This window comes from Babylonia areolata, chromosome 24 (assembly GCF_041734735.1).
Source record: "Babylonia areolata isolate BAREFJ2019XMU chromosome 24, ASM4173473v1, whole genome shotgun sequence".
Lineage (NCBI taxonomy): Eukaryota > Metazoa > Mollusca > Gastropoda > Neogastropoda > Buccinidae > Babylonia > Babylonia areolata.
Genome location: NC_134899.1, coordinates 2,764,638 through 2,787,815, shown reverse-complemented (window position 1 = coordinate 2,787,815; position 23,178 = coordinate 2,764,638). Strand labels below are relative to the sequence as shown.

The 23,178-nt window shown below is 44.8% G+C and overlaps 1 protein-coding gene across 3 annotated transcripts in view; it reads right to left on the bottom strand.

Moving 5' to 3' along the window:
• Positions 1–20,309: 20,309 nt before the first annotated feature.
• Positions 20,310–23,178, bottom strand: part of LOC143298879 (uncharacterized) — a 46,977-nt gene continuing 44,108 nt past the window's right edge. For all 3 annotated transcript variants that reach the window (XM_076611883.1, XM_076611885.1, XM_076611886.1), the window contains exon 14: positions 20,310–21,778. In XM_076611883.1, coding sequence (XP_076467998.1) covers positions 20,450–21,778 — 1,329 coding nt within the window. In that variant the 3' untranslated portion in view covers positions 20,310–20,449. The remainder of the gene's footprint in view (positions 21,779–23,178) is intronic.

Genomic DNA, 23,178 nt, shown 5'->3' with positions numbered 1-23,178 from the left:
TGTCTTCCTGACCACAGTACTCAAATCGCACCGCACCACACCGAGACACACCATACTACACCTTTCACCGAAGCAAGCCGGTCGACCAAGTGAACACCCGCTACACTGGAAAATTGCTACTTGCGGAAAACATAGACTAATATTGACTTGCACCCACTGCGAGGGAATGAGAAACAGAGAGAGAGGAGGGGGGGGGGGGGGTTGTGAGGCGGAGGGAGTGAGAAGGTGGGGGCGACAGACAGAGGCAGAGGTACACAGAGAGAGGCAGAGAGACAAAGGAGCACGAGAACGAGAGATAAAGAGTGGGCTGGCTCGTGTGCTTACCTTTGCAGAAGACAGACTTTCCTTCAAAACGTCAAACTGTGCACAAGAGAAAGAACTGCAACCATACAGAACCATCTCATTGATATCACCCACTGGTCGCGCCACAGACTGAACAATCAAAGGATCATGTGAACGTCATTTTCGTTGTTAATGTTCCAGCTTCTGACAACTTTCGGCACAAAGTCTTCCATATCAATCAGTAATTAAGAATACCTCTCAACATACTCTCAATCAACACTAACATAGATACCCACACAGACACCAACAACTCTCAATCAACACTGCGCACGAATGAACAACCATGTCACACCACACAACACCACGCCACACCACACCACGCCACACCACACCACACCACACCGCACCACACCATGCCACACCATACCACACCACGCCACACCACACAACGCCACACCACACCACACCACACCATGCCACACCACACCACACCACACCGCACCACACCATGCCACACCATACCACACCACGCCACACCACACAACGCCACACCACACCACACCACACCATGCCACACCACACCACACCACACCGCACCACACCATGCCACACCATACCACACCACGCCACACCACACAACACCACGCCACACAACACAACGCCACACCACACCACACCACACCATGCCACACCACACCACACCACACCACACCACACCACACCACACCGCACCACACCATGCCACACCATGCCACACCACACCACACCGCACCGCACCACACCACGCCACTCCGCACCACACCATGCCACACCATGCCACACCACACCACACCGCACCGCACCACACCACGCCACACCGCACCACACCGCACCACACCACGCCACACCACACCACACCACACCACTCCACACCATACCACACCACACCACACCACACCACCCCGCACCGACCATACGACACGACACCACACTGCACCACACCACACCACACCACACCACACTGCACAGCACCACACCACGCCACACCACACCAAACCAACCACACCACACCATGCCACACCACACTACACCACACCACACCACACCGCACCACACCATGCCACACCACACTACACCACACCACACCACGCCAAACCACACCATACCACACAACAGCACGCCACGCCACACCACACCACACACAATACCACACCACACCACACCACACACAATACCACACCACACCACACCACACACAATACCACACCACACCACACACAACACCACACCACACCACACCAAACACAATACCACACCACGCCATTCCACACCGCATCCACACCAGAACACACACCACACCACACCACACCACACCACACCACAACATATAAAAATAGAGAGAGAAACAGAAAGAGAGAGAGATATACAGAGATAGAGAGACACAGACATTGCTACAGAGAGAGACAGGGGAACACAGAGAGAGAAACAGAGAGACAGAGATATACAAGAACAAGAATAAAACTTTAATCTCCAGGCCTCCGGCCCCTAGAAAGAGGTCAAAAGTACACAATATGGTGATCACTCAGCCACAACAAAATGTAAAATACGTACTAACTTAACTTACAGAGATGGAGAGAGACACAGACACAGAGAGAAAAAGTGAAAGAAAAAGAGAGGGAGACAGAGACAGAGAGACAGAAAGAGATATACAGAGACAGAGACAGATATTGATTCAGACAGAGAGTGAGAGACAGAGAGAACAGAAAATGCGAGAGAGAGAGAGAGAGAGAGAGAGAATGAATGAATGAATGAATGAATCTTTATTTTCCAACGGTGAAGATATTAGCACTTTGGCCGACTTACACATCTGCCGTTGTTCTAAGAGACACACAAACATGTACGCATATAAATGTAGTTATACTGAATACTTAATACATGTATAATGTGCGAGTATAACACAGCGTCAAACTGAGAGACACAACATCGCTCACATCTGTACGGAACGGAAGCGAGTAACACACACACGCACACACGCGCACACACACACACACACACACACACACACACACACACACACACACACACACACACACACACACACACCAAGGGAAAAACAACAACAAAACCCTAGCATGAATTCTACACATGAATGATTCAAGTGAAATTAACACAGAAAATTAACGATAAAATTTTAAACACAGATGTAAGAGACATAAAAGACAGCAAATAAGGCGACGGGTAATAGGGATATGGACATATAGACACATTATGTGAAAGACAGAGAGAGGGAGAGACAGAGGGGAGAGAGAGACAGAGACAGACAGACAGAGATGTAAAGATATGTTAGTGTGGGGAAAAAAAGAGTTGGGTGAGGGTGGTTCACAATTTGTAATACATGTAAGTATACAGAACCGTAGACGTGACCAGACTAGCGTTTGATTTCGTTTGTTTGTGTCCACTGTAAAGAGAAAATCTCTGAAAACAATATTCTATGGCGTAATACGTTATCAACTGACTGACGCATTTCGACATAGTTTGTAAGGATTGTCAGTGACAATATTATACCAGATTTTCGGTCTGGCTTTCGGCACTCTCGGGGGAGAGAGAGATAGAGAGACAGAGAGGGGGAGAGAGAGAGATGGGGGTGGGGCGGGGGAGGTGAAGGGGGAGCAGAGCTGCAGAGTAAAGATGACATCAATAATGTCAATCAATGGTAATCAATACTAAAGTCTAAACGGGTGGACAGTCAGCGTTATTGATCAGCCGTGTGCAGTTTTGTCAAGCGAAGCTTCCCTGACGACAGGAAATGCCAAAGTGTACATGTTTGTGTCAGGAGGCGCCACATATCTGTGGGGGACAAGGGGGAAATGTGTATCACACAAAGCAACTCCATGTGGCGTCACAAAACAATCGGTTTGGCGTTGGCCTTCTGACCCTCCGTCCACCAGTGATCAGGGTTGGAGGCCCTGTTTCGGCATGGCGCCGTGTCCTGGGGAAGGGCACTTCACAGCGATGTTCCTCACCCCAGCCAGGTGTGAATGGGTGGGACGTGACGAGGTGGGGAAGGGGAACACGGCGGAAGGAGAGGACTGGGCCCCGCCTTCCAATCCCGAGCCCTGGACACAGTGGATGTGAATTCACTGACTCGATGGCCGTGAAAAGCTATGTGGGACAGTTAACCGTTAACGTTGGATTTGTGTTGACTCACAAGCTTGCCTATGTTTTTTTGTTGTTGGTTTTTGTTTGGTTGGGTTGTTTTTTTTTTCCTTTTTTTTTGTATCTCTGAATCGCTTCGCCAATAGCTTTTTCCCCAAAGCAGTCAATGCCCTGTCTCTCGAACAAATCCAGTGTGATGAATAGAGTCGTTCAACCAAAACCATCTACCTGAAGATCTAGTCATCAGCCCCATCCACATCTAATATGCAGCTTCTGTTCAAACGTGTGCGTGCGTGCGTGCGCGCGCGCGCGCGCGTGTGTGTGTGTGTGTGTGTGTGTGTGCATGTGTGAGTATGCACAAGTTATTTTTTAATTGATATGCACTTGAATGTATCCTAATTTCTACTGTATCTGTGTTTGTGAATGATTTTCGATTTATGTTCGTGTCTTGTTATGTACTACCCCCCACCCCCCACTCCCACCAATATTCCTTGTGACCCCGGTACACTTGGTAATAAAGACATATTCTATTCTGTTCTATATTCTATTCTCTTTTTATTTAATCTGTTTTCTGAAAAGAAAAGTAACCACAGGAAGATAATGAAAATAATCAATCAACTGACACAAACTGAACAATCAAAACTAACTGACAACCATCGTCTTCAACAAACAGAATGCTATATATACATGTGCACACAGTGAAAAAGTAACAGTTGGGACTGTTTATGTGTTGCCACTGGTTACCATGAAACGTACTGCAACTCTTCTCTCTCTCTCTCTCTCTCTCTCTCTCTCTCTCTCTCTCTCTCTCTCTCTCTCTCCACGCCTGTCATCTCCAGATCAGATAATCGGAAGGTTCAAATTCCTTTCAACTGAAAAAATGATGAAAGATGTAGCGCAGATCAAAGGTGTGTGTGTCAGGAGACAGTCAGCTACAGGCAAGACATACACATACAGAAAGGGGCACAGCACATATATGTTCATGAGCACGCAGACACAGACTTTTCAGGCTTTAAACACACACACACACACACACACACACACACACACACACACACACACACACACACACACACACACACACATGAAACAAAGATTCATATACACGCACACACACACTTTTATTTCTTATCAAAGAATCACACTCACACACACAAAGACACACAGACACAGACAGGCACACACACACACACACACACTCTCTCTCTCTCTCTCTCTCTCTCTCTCTCTCTCTCTCTCTCTCTCTCTCTCTCTCTCTCTCTCTCTCTTCGGATCCACTCTGTTTACGCATACCCAGATTCAAACACTCCACTGTTGGACGCCGTTCTTTCTCTGTCTCTGGACCTTGTATTTGGAATGAACTTCCTCTTTCGCTTCGTCAGGTCTCCGCACTCAGCTCTTTCAAGTCTGGCCTTAAAACCCACCTCTTCACAAGATAGCCTCCCTCCCCTACCTCTTCCTTGTCTTCAGTTTCTTCAGTTTTAGAGTTATGCATGCGTGTGAATGACTGGTGTGAAAGCGCTTAGATTTGTCTCTGCACAAGATTCAGCGCTATATAAATATTATTATTATTATTATTAAGCTTTGAAAGTATGAGATATTTGAGAATAACAATTCTACCGAGGGGTGTGCATATTCGCTTTGACCAAATATTTTTTTTGCTTCTGTTAATTTGTCCCTTGTATTCACTTCAGTTATTTTTGATAGATCGTCTAAAAACCATATACCTAAAATCTTGAATTGGGGGGACGGGGGCAAGGGGGGGGGGAGGGGGTTCCATTTCAGATTCTTTTCTGGAAAATATTACCTGTTTGATTTTTTCATGCACCTTAACCAAATATTTAGCGTTTTGTCGTAATTTAACTTCAGACCTGAAAATTCTTCAAATCCATTTAGTGTTTCGAATAATTTCTCATGCGATTCTTTATCTCTGTCTAACGTAAATGTTGTGTCGTTAGCAAACTGACTAATTTTAAATTCAGTTTTCAATAATGCTAATGCCTTTAATACTCTCATCTTCCCTAATCTTACATGACAGAATTTCAGAGCACAATACAAATAGGTATAGTGAAATTGGGTCTCCCTGCGTTGGCCTATGTTTGTCTGCCAGGTGCATGTTTGTTTGTTTGTCTGTCTGTCTGTCTCTGTCTCTGTCTCTCTCTATATCTCTCTATCTCTTGGTTGATGCTGATTGGATGTTTGTGTTTCTGCTGTCCAATACAAAAAGAAATTATGGTATAGCGATATCAGACTGTGTTGAAACATGGTATAGCGATATCAGACTGTGTTGAAACGTCACAATAATGTGTCTGAAGGTACGTGGATCATGACTGTGTCTTAATCAATGTAAGATCGGTCCTAGTGAACCGTATAATTACTTTTGAAAATTAACATTTGACAAAGAAGGACAAAGTTAATGTGAAATTAAGTCAGATGCTAAACCGACTTTCCTAACCAGTGTGTACATGAACTGTGCATTATGCACGCACTACATGAAACGTTTTTGTCCCAAAGTGGAAGGGCAACATTCGTGAACAAAAAACAGGCACATTGCATTAAAATTTCATGGCCGTTAACTTTTACGCGCACGGTGTTACTCTGTACACTGTTCTCCGTTACGTGTGCCTTCAATGGAAATCAAAACGGGAAACACCTGTGTTGATGTGTTCAGTGAACATCGCTAAAACATCTACGGTCTCTCTCCCTCACTGGAAGATGCTGTTTCTCACGTCAGACGATGTTTTGTCATGTGGGCTGTAGTCATCAGGTTCCACAATCTTGTGACTTTGACATTCAGCAATCCGACACGTCATATCATAAAGTTGAGGTATAACACTGCACGTCTCAGTTGCTGCTTTGCAAGTGTGTCGGCAGTCTTCATCACCTGGCTGCTGCTGGCTTGTGGGGGTGTGGAAGCAAACCCTGGACCAACTTGGCAGAACGATCAGAGATACCAGCTTGAGCAACACATTGACTACAATCAAAATCCTGATCATCTTCATGGTGATCCAAGAACTTCAACGCATGGTTGGTGTAGCAGTGCTCAAACCCTTGACCCACGCTCTTCAGTGCAGAGAAGAATGCTGTCCCTAGCAGGCTATCCTCAGCAAGTCGACAGTTTTCCTCACAACTCAAGCTCCTGCCCTGCTGCACTATCTTTGTGAATTGATCGTGCAGCAGTGACAGAGAAGGCGAATTTACTTTTGTGTCACCACACGGCAGCAGCGTTATTGATTATTTTCTTATATCTGAAGATTTACGATTCATGGCACCTGCCAGTAGTACTAAATTCTGATTTGTACCTACTATATCGCTAGAACTTTACAGCTAATGACATTAAGCACTTGTGTTCAGTGTTCTCTCTCTCTCTCTCTCTCTCTCTCTCTCTCTCTCTCTCTCTCTCTGTTCCCTGTCTTTGGGAACACATGCCATGCACTTTCACTCTGAGCCAACCACTGTGTCACAAACAGACGCATCACCTGATTCCAGAGGACAGTCACCCGCTGAAAGCACAAGGATCAGTGCTTGGTCCTCTTCCTTTTTCCTTATATATTAACCATCTTCCCCTATCTATTACGAAAGGCTTATGTGAACTTTTTGCTGATCACAACTCTGTTCATTCGAATCACTCTGACCTGAAGGAATTATCTATTAGCCTTCAAGAAAATGTTGATGAGTTGGTCAGATGGACGGAACAAAACCACATGGCTTTGAACGAGCAAAACACTAAATACATGATAGTTACTTCTCGACAAAAACGACAAAATATTGATTTTAGTATGCCGTCCATTTATATAGGTGATAAGAAGATAGATGACGTAAGTAGTCACAAAGTTCTGGGAGTTACCATTGATAACAACCTTTCCTGGACACCTCATATTGAATGTTTATGCAAGCAAGTCTCCCAAAATGTGTTCCAATTATCTAGAGTTAAGCATTCGATCTTTGATAGATTATGCATCCACTTTATTTGACCTTTGCAGCGCCAGTACATTGAAGCCACCAGTCAGAATCATAAGAGAGCCCTTAAAGTTGTACTCCTAAAATCTTCTACACTGACACCCGAAGACTACATTACACTTGATATCCTTCCCTTAACATACAAACTGCAACACAATAAAGCAATTATGATGTATCGAATACAAAATGGATTTGCTTCTTCTTCACTAACTGCACGGTTCCCCTTGAATCAGTCAAGGTATACAAACAGTATCATCATAAAAAGAACAAGAATCGATCTGTTTAAAACTAGTCTGGCATACTCAGGGGGGACACTTTGGAACTCCTTACCAGAATACATTAAAAATATAAGCAGTATCAGCTCATTTAAATCAGCTTACAAAACCTTCCTTTTTAAGAGCCTAAATTCACAGGTAACACATCACAGTATCTGGATTATTCTCTTCAAGTCAATAACTTGTTTTTTTGTTTGTTCGTTTCTTTTTGTTTTCTGTGTTTTTTGTTTGTTTTTTTTTATTTTTTAATAATGTTGGTTCTCTCACTGATTTGTCTGTGTGTGAGTAGTATATGATGCCTGACTTTATATATATATATATATATATATATATATATATATATATATATATATATATATCTTTTTTTTTCTTCTTTTTTTTTTGCTGCCCCATCATCTGCACCGTTTCAGTGGCATTACTCCCACGCCGCTCATTTAGATTCCCCCATACACAGCCACACCCGGGTTCGTCCGTCGCAGTTCCAGCGTCGGCAGTCCACAGGGAACCATCGATGTTAGGTCGCCAGGAGGCCACACACCAGAGGAGACCCTGCACTGCTGCTGAGTCACTTCGGTGGTGTTCAGTGGTGCCTGTTCTGTTTTAACGTACTTAGGACACCACCTACTAAGCCCCCTACTAACGACAATAATGGCTTAGTCGCGGAGCCAGACTGAGTGAGCGTCCCTCCCAGAGTGGAGACCGCCACCACGTCCCTCAAACAACAGCCCCCCATGAATCTGCCGACACTGACGACATTGACAGGACTCACCCCAAGCACGGAAGTGGAGGGGTATCGAAACTGAGGTCACCATGAGAGCAGGGCATGAAAGGCCACAGACTTTGAGACTATTTTGTTTATATTGATGACGATGAAGGAGCAGGAGGATGACGATGATGATGACGATGTTGCTATAGAGGTCCATTTTGGTTTGGGACTGCGTGACAAGGCTGTACTCTACGCTTCCTGTCATAATGATATCCCGGCGTTAACCAGGCCCGAGAGATACAGACACTTGCAGTGTTGGTCAGGTAATTAGAGCAACACACCCAAAGACGCATCCTTGAAGCGGATGACACTCGACTGTGTGGTCCCAGTCTCCCCATTTAAGCCCACAGCACACTCAACTCTGGGTAGGAGCCGGCCACGGGCCGAAAAACCCACCTCCGCTGGGATTCGAACCCGCGTCCTCCCAGCCGTCAGTCCGCGACACTAACCACTTCGCCACGGCGGCTGGTGTATATATATATATCCTTATGTAACATTGTTTTCCCCGAATGCGCGAGTGTGTATGTAATTTTGTTTACGGTCGATGGATTATTTTTCTTCTCCACCCCACCCCCAACTCCCAACATTCTTTTTTTTTTATCTGGTACTTTATTTTTTCTTGTACTTGATATTTGCGTATTCGTGCGCGTTTTTTGTGTATTCTCTCTTTGTCCAGGGCTGGATGGAAAATAGCATGTGTACTTCCTTATCTCATTACCCTGGTGAAATAAAATTTCGTTTTGTTTCGTTTCGTTTCGTCTCTCTCTGTCTCTGTCTGTCTGTCTGTCTGTCTGTCTCTCTCTCTCTCTGTCAGTTTCATAGTCTCTCTGCCTTTTTTGCTCTCTGTCTCTGTCTCTCTGTCTGTCTCTCTCTGTGTCAGTTTCACTATCTCCCTGCCTTTTTTTGCTCTCTCTCTCTCTCTCTCTCTCTCTCTCTCTCTCTCTCTCTCTCTCTCTGAGATGACTCAGATATAGAAGCGACCGTTGGCAGTAACAATGAGGGCATTTATACTTATTGGATCGTTGTTATTGTTTCTCCTTGTTCTTGTTTTGCTCTTGTTCTTATTCTGTCCTATTTTCTTTACATTTACTTTGTTTTGTTTGCTTGTTTGCATTTCTTTCATTTTCTTCTAATTTGTGTGCATGCATGAATATATTCATTTCATTCCATCATGGTGGTGACAATAGCTGTTGTATAAGTGATATTGGTGATGGTAGTAGTAATTTTAGTATTAATTACAACTGTCTACGTGGATTTGATGATAACAACAATGTGGCTTTAGTCATCCGATTACTGATAACATATATCTCCCTCTCCCTCTCTCTCTCTCTCTCTCTCTCTCTCCCTCTCTCTCTCTCTCATCCATCTTTGTGTGTGTGTGTGTGTGTGTGTGTGTGTGTGTGTGTGTGTGTGTGTGTGTGTTCTTTATCGTATTCCTTCTGCAGGACTTCTTTCTGTTTTGGGTTTTTTTCTTCTCTCTTTCTCCCCTTTCAATTAAATATATGTGTTACTGTAACTGTTGTAGATTGACAAGGATAGGTTGGAAGAATGGGCCATGCCTAAAATCTTAGTCCTTGAATAAAAACCGTTTTGAGTTCTGAGTATCCATCTCATGTTGAGGAATAAAGACTAATCTACAACCACTTCTTTGCAAACGGACTTTTCCATAATTAAATGTTCCCTTGCCAGTTCCACATCGCTCCACTATTGTCCCACACTCCTCCTCCCCCTCCTTCCTATAAATCCTCATCTGCATGATATCATTTGATGGGAAAGCCAGTCAGTGACTTTTATGTCTCTTCACTTCACTGAGCCAAACTATTTCTTCACCATGTGTCAAAGGTATCTCATCAGCCTGGAGGCCAACGATGATAACATACCATGGCATGTGAGTGTACGTTTGAACTACTATGATGTGAAGACTTCACTCCATCATTAAGTACAATGGCCGTTGGACAGGCAATTCTTCACCATGTGTCAAAGGTATCTGATCAGCCTGGAGGCCAACAATGATAACATACCATGGCATGTGAGTGTACGTTTGAACTACTATGATGTGAAGACTTCACTCCATCATTACATGTACAATGGCCGTTGGGTAGGCAGTCGTGTCGTTCTTCGTGACCCTTCACCCCCCTTTCCATTCCGCGTGGGCGTCGAGTCCAACATCACAATCCGTGCTGACTTAGCTTATCAGTTCGATGTGAGTATCGCTCTCTCTCTCTGTCTGTCTCTGAAATCTGTCTCTCTTTGAATCGCTCTGTCTATCCCTGTCACCTCCTCCCTCCGTCTGTCTATCCCTGTCACCCCCTTCCTCTACCTGTCTATCCCTGTCACCCCCTCCCTCCGTCTGTCTATCCCTGTCACCCCCTACCTCCACCTACCTCCACCTGTCTATCCCTGTCACCCCTCCCTCCGTCTGTCTATCCCTGTCACCCCTCCCTCCACCTACCTCTACCTGTCTATCTGTCACCCCCTCCCTCCACCTGTCTATCTGTCACCCCCTCCCTCCACCTGTCTATCCCTGTCACCCCTCCCTCCACCTACCTCTACCTGTCTATCCCTGTCACCCCCTCCCTCAACCTGTCTATCCCTGTCACCCCTCCCTCCACCTGTCTATCCCTGTCACCCCTCCCTCCACCTACCTCCACCTGTCTATCCTTGTCACCCCCTCCTTCCACCTGTCTATCCCTGTCACCCCCCTCCCTCCACCTACCTCTACCTGTCTATCCCTGTCACCCCTCCCTCCACCTGTCTATCCCTGTCACCCCCTCCCTCCACCTACCTCCACCTGTCTATCCCTGTCACCCCCTCCCTCCACCTACCTCCACCTGTCTATCCCTGTCACCCCCTCCCTCCACCTACCTCCACCTGTCTATCCCTCTCACCCCCTCCCTCCACCTGTCTATCCCTGTCACCCCCTCCCTCCACCTGTCTATCCCTGTCACCCCCTCCCTCCACCTGTCTATCCCTGTCACCCCCTCCCTCCACCTACCTCCACCTGTCTATCCCTGTCACCCCCTCCCTCCACCTGTCCATCCCTGTCACCCCCTCCATCCACCTACCTCCACCTGTCTATCCCTGTCACCCCCTCCCTCCACCTGTCTATCCCTGTCACCCCCTCCCTCCACCTGTCCATCCCTGTCACCCCCTCCCTCCACCTCCCTCCACCTGTCTATCCCTGTCACCCCCTCCCTCCACCTGTCTATCCCTGTCACCCCCTCCCTCCACCTGTCTATCCCTGTCACCACCTCCCTCTACCTGTCTATCCCTGTCACCCCCTCCCTTCACCTACCTCCACCTGTCTATCTGTCACCCCCTCCCTCCACCTGTCTATCCCTGTCACCCCCTCCCTCCACCTGTCTATCCCTGTCACCCCCTCCTTCCACCTGTCTATCCCTGTCACCCCCTCCCTCCACCTGTCTATCCCTGTCACCCCTCCCTCCACCTGTCTATCCCTGTCACCCCCTCCCTCCACCTGTCTATCCCTGTCACCACCTCCCTCTACCTGTCTATCCCTGTCACCCCCTCCCTCCACCTACCTCCACCTGTCTATCCCTGTCACCCCCTCCCTCCACCTGTCTATCCTGTCACCCCCTCCCTCCACCTGTCTATCCCTGTCACCACCTCCCTCCACCTGTCTATCCTGTCACCCGCTCCCTCCACCTGTCTACCCCCTCCCTCCATCTGACCATTTATCTGTCTGTCTGTCTGTGCCCTGCCCACCCCCACCCCCACCGCCCCATGTCTTTCTCTCCACCCTCTCTCTCTCTCATTCTGTCTCTCTCTTTCTATGTCTGCCAGTTTCACTGTCTCCACCCTCTCTCTCTCTCATTCTGTCTCTCTCTTTCTATGTCTGCCAGTTTCACTGTCTCCACGCCTTCTCTCTCTCTCTCATTCTGTCTCTCTCTTTCTATGTCTGCCAGTTTCACTGTCTCCACGCCTTCTCTCTCTCTCTCTCATTCTGTCTCTCTCTTTCTATGTCTGCCAGTTTCACTGTCTCCACGCCTTCTCTCTCTCTCTCATTCTGTCTCTCTCTTTCTATGTCTGCCAGTTTCACTGTCTCCACGCCTTCTCTCTCTCTCTCATTCTGTCTCTCTCTTTCTATGTCTGCCAGTTTCACTGTCTCCACGCCTTCTCTCTCTCTCTCATTCTGTCTCTCTCTTTCTATGTCTGCCAGTTTCACTGTCTCCACGCCTTCTCTCTCTCTCTCTCTCTCTCTCTCTCTCTCTCTGGCTCTTTCTCACTCACTCACTCACTCACTCTCTGTGTCTCTCTGTCTGTCTCTCTCTCTCTCTCTGTCTCTCTGTCTCTGTCTCTATCTCTCTCTCTGTCTGTCTCTCTCTCTCTCTGTGTCTCTCTGTCTGTCTCTGTCTGTCTCTGTCTCTATCTCTCTCTCTCTCTCTCTCTTGCTGTGTGTGTCAGTTTCACTGTCTCCCTGCCTTTTTTTGCTCTCTGTCTCTGTCCGTCTCTCTCTCTCTCTCTCTCGATCTCTCTCTCTCTCTCTCTCTCTCTGTTCCCCTCTGTCTCTCCTTGTCCACCCCCCCCCCCTCTCTCTCTCTTTCTGTGCTGAACCAGTGGACTGGAACAAGGTCATTGACAGGAAGGCAGTGGATTCAGTCCTGGTTGACACTGTGAATCCTGAACTTGAGAGGGCCCAGGAGAAGGGACACACCGTGATCAGTGATGGGAAATGTGTTTAATTCTGACAGTGTGTTTAATTCTGACAGTGTGTTTAATTCAGACAGTGTGTTTAATTCTGACAATGTGCTTAATTCCGACAATGTTTAATTCTGACAGTGTGCTTTATTCTGACAATGTGTTTAATTCTGACAATGTGCTTTATTCTGACAATGTGTTTAATTCCGACAATGTGCTTAATTCTGACAATGTGTTTAATTCCGACAATGTGTTTAATTTCCCTTCTCACTCTTCTCGACTTGTCAGCCGCCTTTGATACGATAGACCATTCAATCCTTCTTTCCCGTCTTCATTTTACATTTGGTATCAACGGCACTGTTCTAAACTGGTTCAAATCTTATCTCACTGATCGATTCCAGTCTGTCATTGTTGATCATTTCCAAATCGAACATGGAGTCCCACAGGGATCTGTTTTAGGCCCAGTGCTCTTCACACTGTACACTGCTCCTCTCGCTGAAATTATCAACCGCCATAATATCAGTCATCATTCTTATGCTGATGACACTCAACTCCAGAAGAGTGATACCCCTGAAAAATTGTTGTCGCTCTTGCAAGAAACATCCAACTGCTTCCTGGACATTCAAAACTGGATGACTCGAAATAAGTTACAATTGAACGCGGACAAAACTGAAGCAATGATCATAGGAACTAAACAAAAACTCTCTTCCATCACAATTAACACAATCAAACTTGGCAGTACAACCATCCCTCTTTCCACGTCAGTCAGGAACCTCGGTGTTGTCCTTGACAATACACTGTCCATGCAAAAATTTATCAGTCAGACATGTCAGTCCTGCTACTGTCAACTGCGACGCATCAGTGCCGTCTGGAAATATCTGTCCACTGACGCAACATCTAGACTTGTCGTTTCTCTCATTCTCTCTCGCCTTGACTACTGTAACTCTCTATTGTCTGGTATGCCTGCTTCATCCATTCAGTCCCTTCAGCGCATACAAAACTCTGCTGCCCGACTCGTCCTCAGAAAGAAAAGATCTGAGCACATCACTCCTCTTTTGCAACATCTCAACTGGCTCCCTGTCTCACACCGAATAAAGTACAAGATCAGCACTCTATGTTATAGATGCATTCACAAAACCGCCCCTTCCTATCTCTGCGGCTGCCTTCACCTCTACACTCCATCTCGCTCACTACGATCGGCCTCGGATCCACTCTGTTTACGCATACCCAGATTCAAACACTCGACTGTTGGCCGCCGTTCTTTCTCTGTTTCTGGACCTTGCGATTGGAATGAACTTCCTTTTTCGCTTCGTCAAGTCTCCACACTCAGCTCTTTCAAGTCTGGCCTTAAAACCCACCTCTTCCCAAAATAGCCTCCCTTGCCTGCCCTTCCTTGTCTTTAGTTTCTACAGTATTAGAGTTATGCATGCGTGTGAATGACTGGTGCGAAAGCGCTTTGATGTGTCTCTGTACAAGATCCAGCGCTATATAAATACCATTATTATTATTATTATTATTCTGACAATGTGCTTAATTCCGACAATGTTTAATTCTGACAATGTGCGTTATTCTGACAATGTGTTTAATCTGACAATGTGCTTTATTCTGACAATGTGTTTAATTCCGACAATATGCTTAATTCTGACAATGTGTTTAATTCTGACAATGTGCTTTATTCGGACAATGTGTTTAATTCTGACAATTTGTTTAATTCTGACAATGTGCTTTATTCTGACAATGTTTAATTCTGACAAGGTTTTTAATTCCGACAATGTGTTTAATTCCGACAATATGCTTTATTCTGACAATGTGTTTAATTCTGACAGTGTGCTTTATTCTGACAATGTGTTTAATTCCGATAATGTGTTTAATTCTGACAATGTGCTTTATTCTGACAATATGTTTAATTCTGAAAATGTGTTTAATTCTGACAATGTGTTTAATTCTGACAATGTGCTTTATTCTGACAATGTGCTTAATTCTGACAATGTGTTAATTCTGACAATGTGCTTAATTCTGACTGTGTATATTCTCCAGGAGGAAGGTAGCGGAATGGTAAATACACTCATCTGCCGGTACATCGAATCCGTGGGGGTCTCTTAGACTACAGAAAGTGGAGAACAATGCTGCACGACTTGTCCCAGCAAAAAAGAAATCTGATCATGTCACACCTCTTTTGCATCAGTTACACTGGCTTCCTATAGATTTTTTTTTTACATTATAGTTATTATTTATTTATTTATTTGTGTAAGCTTATCTATTATTTATTCACCTTTTTTTTTCTTTTTCTTTTTTTTTTCCTCAAGGCCTGACTAAGCGCGTTGGGTTACGCTGCTGGTCAGGCATCTGCTTGGCAGATGTGGTGTAGCGTATATGGATTTGTCCGAACGCAGTGACGCCCCCTTGAGCTACTGAAACTGAAACTGAAACTCCTATAGAGTCCCGCATTCACTATAAACTAGCAACATTTGCCTTCCGACATTTTGATGAATCTCTTCCCCCGTATCTCTCCTCTGTGCTGGAAACGTACGAACCATGCAGAACGCTAAGATCCAGTTCTGAACTGTTACTTAAAGTCCCAAGAACTACTTTAAAATGTCCAGGGAAAAGGTCTTTTAGGGTTCAAGTACCCCAAATTTGGAATTCTTTGCCATCGTCCCTCAGAAATGCTCCTGATCTTCAGACCTTCAAATCAGATCTGAAAACGCACCTTTTCCGCAAACATTTCTGTACTCAGCACGATGGATAGTCCAAAGTCTGTTCGCCACATGGAGTTTTATGCTGGAGATATTTATACTCACGTAATCCTGTTTTAGTGCAGTTGATATATTTAATATGTCTGGGCGCGCGCGCGCGCAGGCATGTGTGATTGTGTGTGTGTGTGTGTGTGTGTGTGTGTGTGTGTGTGTGTGTGTGTGTGTGTGTGTGTGTGTGCGCGCGCGATTGTGAGTGTGCGCGTGCATGTATGTATGTGTCTAAAAATGTGTTTTTAAGGAATGTATTTCTTTTTAATCTAAGCATTCTTAACTTGATATTTTCATTGTTTGATGGATCATGGTTTGGTTTTTTTTATTCATTCTGTGAACGCATTGGATTGAGCTGTTGTAATCTTTTATGTTATGTTTATATCTAGCTGGATAGTGTAAGGCGCTTTGAGCAGCATTAGTACTGGATAACGCGCCATAGAAAAGTTATGAATTAGTAGTAGTAGTAGTAGTAGTAGTATCCACTTCTCGCACTTTCTCCCAAGCATTGGCCAAAAATGAAAAATCTCTCTCTGTCTCTCACTCTGTCTCTCCCTCTCTCCACAGCTGATGCACTCCTGTTCAAGTGATATAATTTCTCTGCTGACAGTAATATCTTCTTCAATCTGTTCTCTCACGAAGAATGTAATCATGCCGGGTTTTTTTGGTTTTTTTGTTTGTTTGTTTTGTTTTTGTTTTGTTTTTTATAATCCTGAGTGTAAAAGTATTTCATTTTATTTCCTACGTTGATGGCACATGCGTTTAACATTCTCTCAGTCGTTCATATCTTAGTCGAATACACAGGTTTTGTGGATTTTAATGGTGTTTAGATGATTGTTGCATTTAAGGCGTATACTTATTGGTCTTGTAAACTGTGCCTTTATAGAATCAATAAATGTCTTTTTATGGCTTTTATGATTATTATACATGTCTCTATTTCATTGTATGTGTATGGGATATTTTGGTTTGTTTGTTTGTTTTTAAGGCACAGATATGTATATAACGATACTATTGATATTACATACAGCATGTTCAAACCAATTTTTGGTCAAGATGCTTATTTTAAACTGTTACCAAAACAATTGTTTAACTGGGTTGATAACGTTTAGAATGACCAACAGTGCACACCCAGTCAATAAATAGCGTATTGACAATTTACCCAGAAATTAAATTATCTGTGATAAGTATTCCTTCTTCTTTTTCTCCTTTCGTGGGCTGCAACTCCCACGTTCACCCATATGTACACGAGTGGGTCTTTACGTGTATGATCGTTTTTTCCCCGCCATGTAGGCAGCCATACTCCGCTTTCGGGGGTGTGCATGCTGGGTATGTTCTTGTTTTCATAACCCACCGAACACTGACATGGATTACAGGATCTTCAGCATGCGTATTTGATCTTCTGATTGAGTATACACACGAGGGGGTTCAGGCACAAGCAGGTCAGCACATATGTTGACCTAGGAGATCGGAAAAATCTCTACGCTTTATCACCAGGTGCCGTTACCGAGATTCGAACCCGGGACCCTCAGGCTCAAAGTCCAACACTTTAACCACTCGGTTATTTCGCCTCTCTCTCTCACTGTTTGAGTGAATGAAAGGTTAAACGAAACTTTAGTTGTAACTTTTTTGTATTATTTAACTCAGGTTTGTGAAACGGAAAATCGAACACACACACACACACACACACACACACACACACACACACACACAAACAAACAAACACACACACCAACTCTAATAATTCAATTCTTTATTGAACGAAAACTGACAACCGCTCACAATTAATAATACAATTTATGGACGTCTCCAATTGTAAAACGAGAGAGGAACTAAAATCCCGTATGTATCACTACTACTTCTATGATTCCAGGTGAGATACACATAACGTCCAGACTAAAGGCCAAATAATTGTACATTCAATACATTGAAAATAGAATATCCTTCTAAATGAATCAGACTTTTCAATGATATTCTGAAATTGGACAATAAACTTCCAAATTATTCCCTGAAGTAGTCTGAAAAAGGCATTTAACAAAGTCAGCAAACAAGCTGTCACGTTGAACTCTCCCAACAAGCATTTTGCAAAAAGAACTGGGCGTTGTAAATAAAAAGAAATTGCTGTGATTTTTCTATCCACAAAAACGGACAACATTTAGCTTAAATTCTGCAAATGCGAACATTCGAAACTCTTTTGGCGGAGTTTTCGAGGGTTTCTGAGGTAAAACCTGTACCATGTACAGGTACTGGGGGTAGGAAGAAAGTATTTGTGTCACACCGTATGGTTTGTGAATACTTTCTGTGAAAAAATGTACATCTGGAAATGTAAATCTGATGAATGCAGACCCAACTTACCGGCCTTTGAGAGGCAGATTTCCTTACGCTATATATGGAGCAAAAGACAGCAATTCAAGAGTAGAATGAATGATACAGGACTTCAAAATAAAGTCGTTGTCTTACAACACGTCGATTATAAATGTTTCATGTGTGTGTTAAAGCTTGATTGTCATTGTATTACTAGGTCAAGTGCCTGCATAAAATGGTTGTCCACGTATGTGCCATATTCAATACAGCTGATATCTTTTTCATTGTCTGTTAAATTAAATCGTTCAATTAAAAGAACAACAAATGTTCTGATTATCAATTTTTTATCGTCGTTGTTGTTCTTTACGTTTTTCTTGGCTCTTCTCTTCAGATTCTTTTTTCTTTTTGTGTCATGAAAAAAAGAAAAAAAGAGAAAAAACAAACAAACAAACAACAAAAAAACAAACAAACAAAAAAACATCTTGCCATTATAGAAATCTGCGATTGTTTTCTGCCTTGTGTGGTTTATACTGCAAGAGCGAGACATAATAGTGTGTAATGTGCAAAATGTACTGTTGATGAAGGAGGGGGAAAAATACAAGATTATTACTTATGATGGAAATAATAATAGTAATAATAATATCAGTGGAATACAGCACAGTCCACTACAGCACAATACAGTTCACTAACGTGCAACAGAGTACAGCAAAGTACAGTACAGTTCAGTACATTATAGCACAAGTCAGTAAATACATAGCACGTCATATAACAGAAAATCAGAAAAAAGATAAATACTCTGCCACTCGTATACAGCAATTACAATGACAATAGATAACTCTGTATAAACGCCAGCTTCTGCACACACGCTTATACACTTTAATATGAGACATATCACAGGTATAGCCAATGAGCTTGTGTCTAGAAAACACAATGTCTACGTTGATAGATCTGTGTAGTCATAATGTTAATTAACCAATAATCATTTACCTCACCTCACCTCACCTCAGGCCCATAACTACAGAGTAGTCTTTGGGGGAAACCTGAGGACCGCAGACGCAACCTCCCTTCTCCATCTGTCTCTCTCAGCAGCCGCCGGCAGCAGCTCACGTGTGTGGAGTCCGGTCCATTGTTTGATGTTCTCATGCCAGTTCTTCCGCTGTCTTCCTCTTCTTCTCCAGCCTTCGATGGTGCCTTGCATGATTGATTTGGACAGACTGGTGTGTCGAGTGTTGTGTCCAAACCATATCAGCTTGCGTCTCTCCACAGTTGAAAGGAGAGGTTCCTGAGGTCCAGCAAGGTTCTTAATTCTGCTCCGTACCGTACCTGTGCTCGATCCAGGAGCTTCATCAGGCATTTGTTCTCGAAAGCCTAGATCTTCCTTTACCAGGCTTATACAAAATATGTAGGAATAAATTATGGAAAAAAATCGTGCTAATTCAAATTTTCGGGTAAATAAATCTCATCAGCATGTAATCGAACAAAACGAAGGCAACGTTGATAATACAAGGATCGGAAATATTAAAATCATCAATCATTTCACACACACACACACACACACACACACACACACACACACACACACACACACACACACACACACATGAGAGTTCACTCAGTTGAGATGGTACAAAACGTCTCATTAAACGAAGGCGAACTTTTGGCTTAAAAACAAAATGAAAGTAGAATGGAACCACTCCCTCCCCCACCACCCACCTGTTTCATAAGCATGCATGATTCCCAATTCAGGACCAAAATCATTAAACAAAAATAACAAAATAAACAAATGAAATACACATTTTTGATGTGATAAATATGATAATGACACTAGGGTCGACTGACGTTGAAATAAAACAAGCATTTGACACAAGGGACACAAACCATGGGAGATAATTTGTCGAATCCTGTCAAACCGACGGTAGAAGAGACAGAGACTGTAGACATTTCAGGATCAGGGACAGGATCAGAAAGAGGATCATGGGATCAGAATCAGGATCAGAGAGAGGATCACAGGATCAGAGAGAGGATCACAGGATCAGAGAGAGGATCACAGGATCAGATAGAGGATTATCGGAATCAGGATCAGACAGAGGGTCAGATACAGGATCAGTGACAGAATCACAGGAACAAAAACAGGATCAGAGAGAGGATCACAGGATCAGAGAATCATATGATCACAGGATCACAGGATCGCAGGATCAGAAACAGGATCACAGGGTCAGAAACAGGATCACAGGGTCAGAAACAGGATCACAGGGTCAGAAACAGGATCACAGGGTCAGACGCGGGATGATTCACGGGACGCCAGAGGACGGCACGGGCCGGAAATCTCAGATGTCTGGCGTGGCGATGTCCCACGTGGTGCCTCTCCCCGCCTGGCGGTTGTCCCCCTTGTGCCCCAGCCTGGCCTCCCTCAGGCCGCCCGCTCTGCTCTCCCCTGCCGCCCCCCTCCCCCTGCCCCCTCCCCCCTTCTGCCACGTCAGAGGAATGCTGTTGTTGTTCTCCTCCCTACCCCCCTCCTCCTCCGCCTCCTTTCCCACCAGGCTGGCGAAGAAGAAGGTGCTTTGGAGGACGGGGGTGGGGGAGGTCTTGGGCCGAGAGGGGATGAGGGAAGACCTGCCCCTCGCTGTCGTCTTGGCCTTGTTGGCCGGCCGGAAGAGAGGGGACTTCCGGGGAGACAGAGACCTCAGCTGTTGTTGTTGTTGGTGGTGGTGGTGGTGGTGGGGAGAGGGTCCTTCGTGACGCACGGCTTGTGGTCGGGGTGTGGGTTGGGAGCGACGGGCTTCCTCTGGCTGCCTGGTAATCGGATGGGCCTGGCTGGGTTTAGCGGATCGGTCCGGTGAGCTCTTAAGCGTCGTGGCTTCCCCCCGGGTTGGGCTGAGCGCAGGAGGTCTGGGTTCTTGAGACTCTGGCTCGTCGCTTTTCTCGGTGCTCTGGGGCGACGGCTTTGGGCGTGGGTGGTGCCCTGATGAAAGGGCTTTGTCCTCGTCGGGAAACTGCTGGCGGTTTCCGGTTCCGGTTGGTGCGGCGGGCGGTTTAGATTTGCCCACGTTGTTCGAATTCGTCGTGTTCAAAGCGTCTTGGTTTGAGTTTAGCTTCGAGGTAAGACTGGCGGCTGGTTTTAGAGAACCCGGGCTTTTCTTGGCGTCCGTCTGTACGTTCTGCTTTACAAGGGTTGTCCTTGATGCATCTCTGTTCGTCGGCTGGTTAGTGGGCTCCGTCCTGGTGGCGGCGTTTCCTCCGGTCTTTCCGGGGCTTCTGTCCGCAAGGCTGGCAGGGCCTTTCTTCTGACGATCTTTGATGCTTTTACCAGACTCCTGTAAGGGTTTGCTGTTGTTGTTGTTGTTGTTATTGCTGCTGTTGTTGTTGCTGATGTTGTTGGTGGACGGTTTGGTCCTCGTTGTTTCTGGTCCGCCTTGCCTTCCGCCTCCTCTGGTCTTTTGGGCATCGTCATCACAGCTGTTGTTTGGGTTCTTGGTGGAGGAGGTGGTGGGGACGGTGAGGGTGGTGAGGGAGGTGTCCTGCTGTCTGAAGATCTCACGCTGTCGTCGTCTGGAGGCCGGCAGGAGAGAGGGAGGGGGGTCCTTGCTGCCTCCCGCCCCGCGCTGCGAGTCCTCAGCCTGGGCCTGCTTCTCCACGCCCCTCACCACTTCGTTGGCCTGCACACACATGTAGCATTATATATATATGTGTGTGTTGTGGTGTGTGGTGTGTGTGTGTGTGTGTGTGTGTGTGTGTAATAACTAATGCATGGTTATGCAGATTTTTGAAACCGTCACCACTATGTATTTGTGGTAAGACCCTTGACATCCCACATTTTTTGCTCGAATGTCCAGATACACATTTACATTTCAAACCCCTTCATGATATGATTACATCCTTTAATCTTCCATTAGTCATGTCCAGCGTTTTTCACCCTAGCAAAGAAAATGGTTGGTCTCTGACAAAAACCGCAGTTCACCTAATTAAAAGCCATCCAATTGGTCGGTTTTTCTAATTTGTTTCATCCCCTTTCTGTTGCAGAGGTTCCCCTCTGTTTTATTTAATCCAAAGTAGTGTTTCGTTTTGGGTGATAGCGTCAGATTTACTTGTTCGACCCTAACATGTAATATGTCGTCTTGATTACATTACGAAACCTTAATTTGATGAGAAAGAGTGAGAGACAGTGTGAGTGTGTGTGTGTGTATGTGTGTGTATGTGTGTGTGTGTGTGTGTGTGTGAGTGAGTGGTCAGGGGAATGAGGTAGGGGAATTATAATGGGCATTTGTGTGCATGCATGGATGTATGTAGAGAGAGGGTGGGGGAGAAACGTATGTGAGTATGTGGGTGCGTTAGAATATTTTTTTGAGATAATGATATTAATGAAATTTGGTACCTTGATTTGTTAAATTTGTTTGTTTGTTTGTTTGTTTGTTTGTTTGTTTTGTTTTGTTTTGTTTTGGTTTTTTTGGTTTTTTGTTGTTGTTGTTTTTGTTTTTTTAAATCATACCTTCCTCAAAATTAATCAGAATTTCCTTGTGTTGCTCAGTTAATATTTCATTCAAATGGTTGCGAAAATGTCAGTACAACAAACAGTTAATCTGACAATAAATGGTTTCAGTCAGTCAGTGTGTGTGCAGGCAGAGAACTATAAGTTACGAAATTAGATAAATGATAAGTAAACAATCAATACTCAAAGCTTTATATGGGCATTCAATGCATCTTTCATCATGCCAATATCCAGGCGTCGGGCAGAAACTGAATACGTAATGTGTTGCATTGCTTAGCATTGCATTGCGTTGTGTTGTGTTGTATTCCTTAGCATTGTATTGCGTTGTGTTGCATTACTTAGCATTGCATTGCGTTGTGTTGCAGCGCTTAGCATTGCATTGCGTTGTGTTGCGTTGTGTTGTGTTGTGTTGCGTTGTGTTGCGTTATGTTCCGTTGCATTGCTTAGCATTGTGTTGCGTTGCGTTGCGTTGTGCTGTGCTGCGTTGCGCTGTGTTGTGTTGCGTTGTGTTGCGTTGTGTTGTGTTGCGTTGTGTTGCGTTGCGTTGCGTTGTGTTGTGTTACGTTGTGT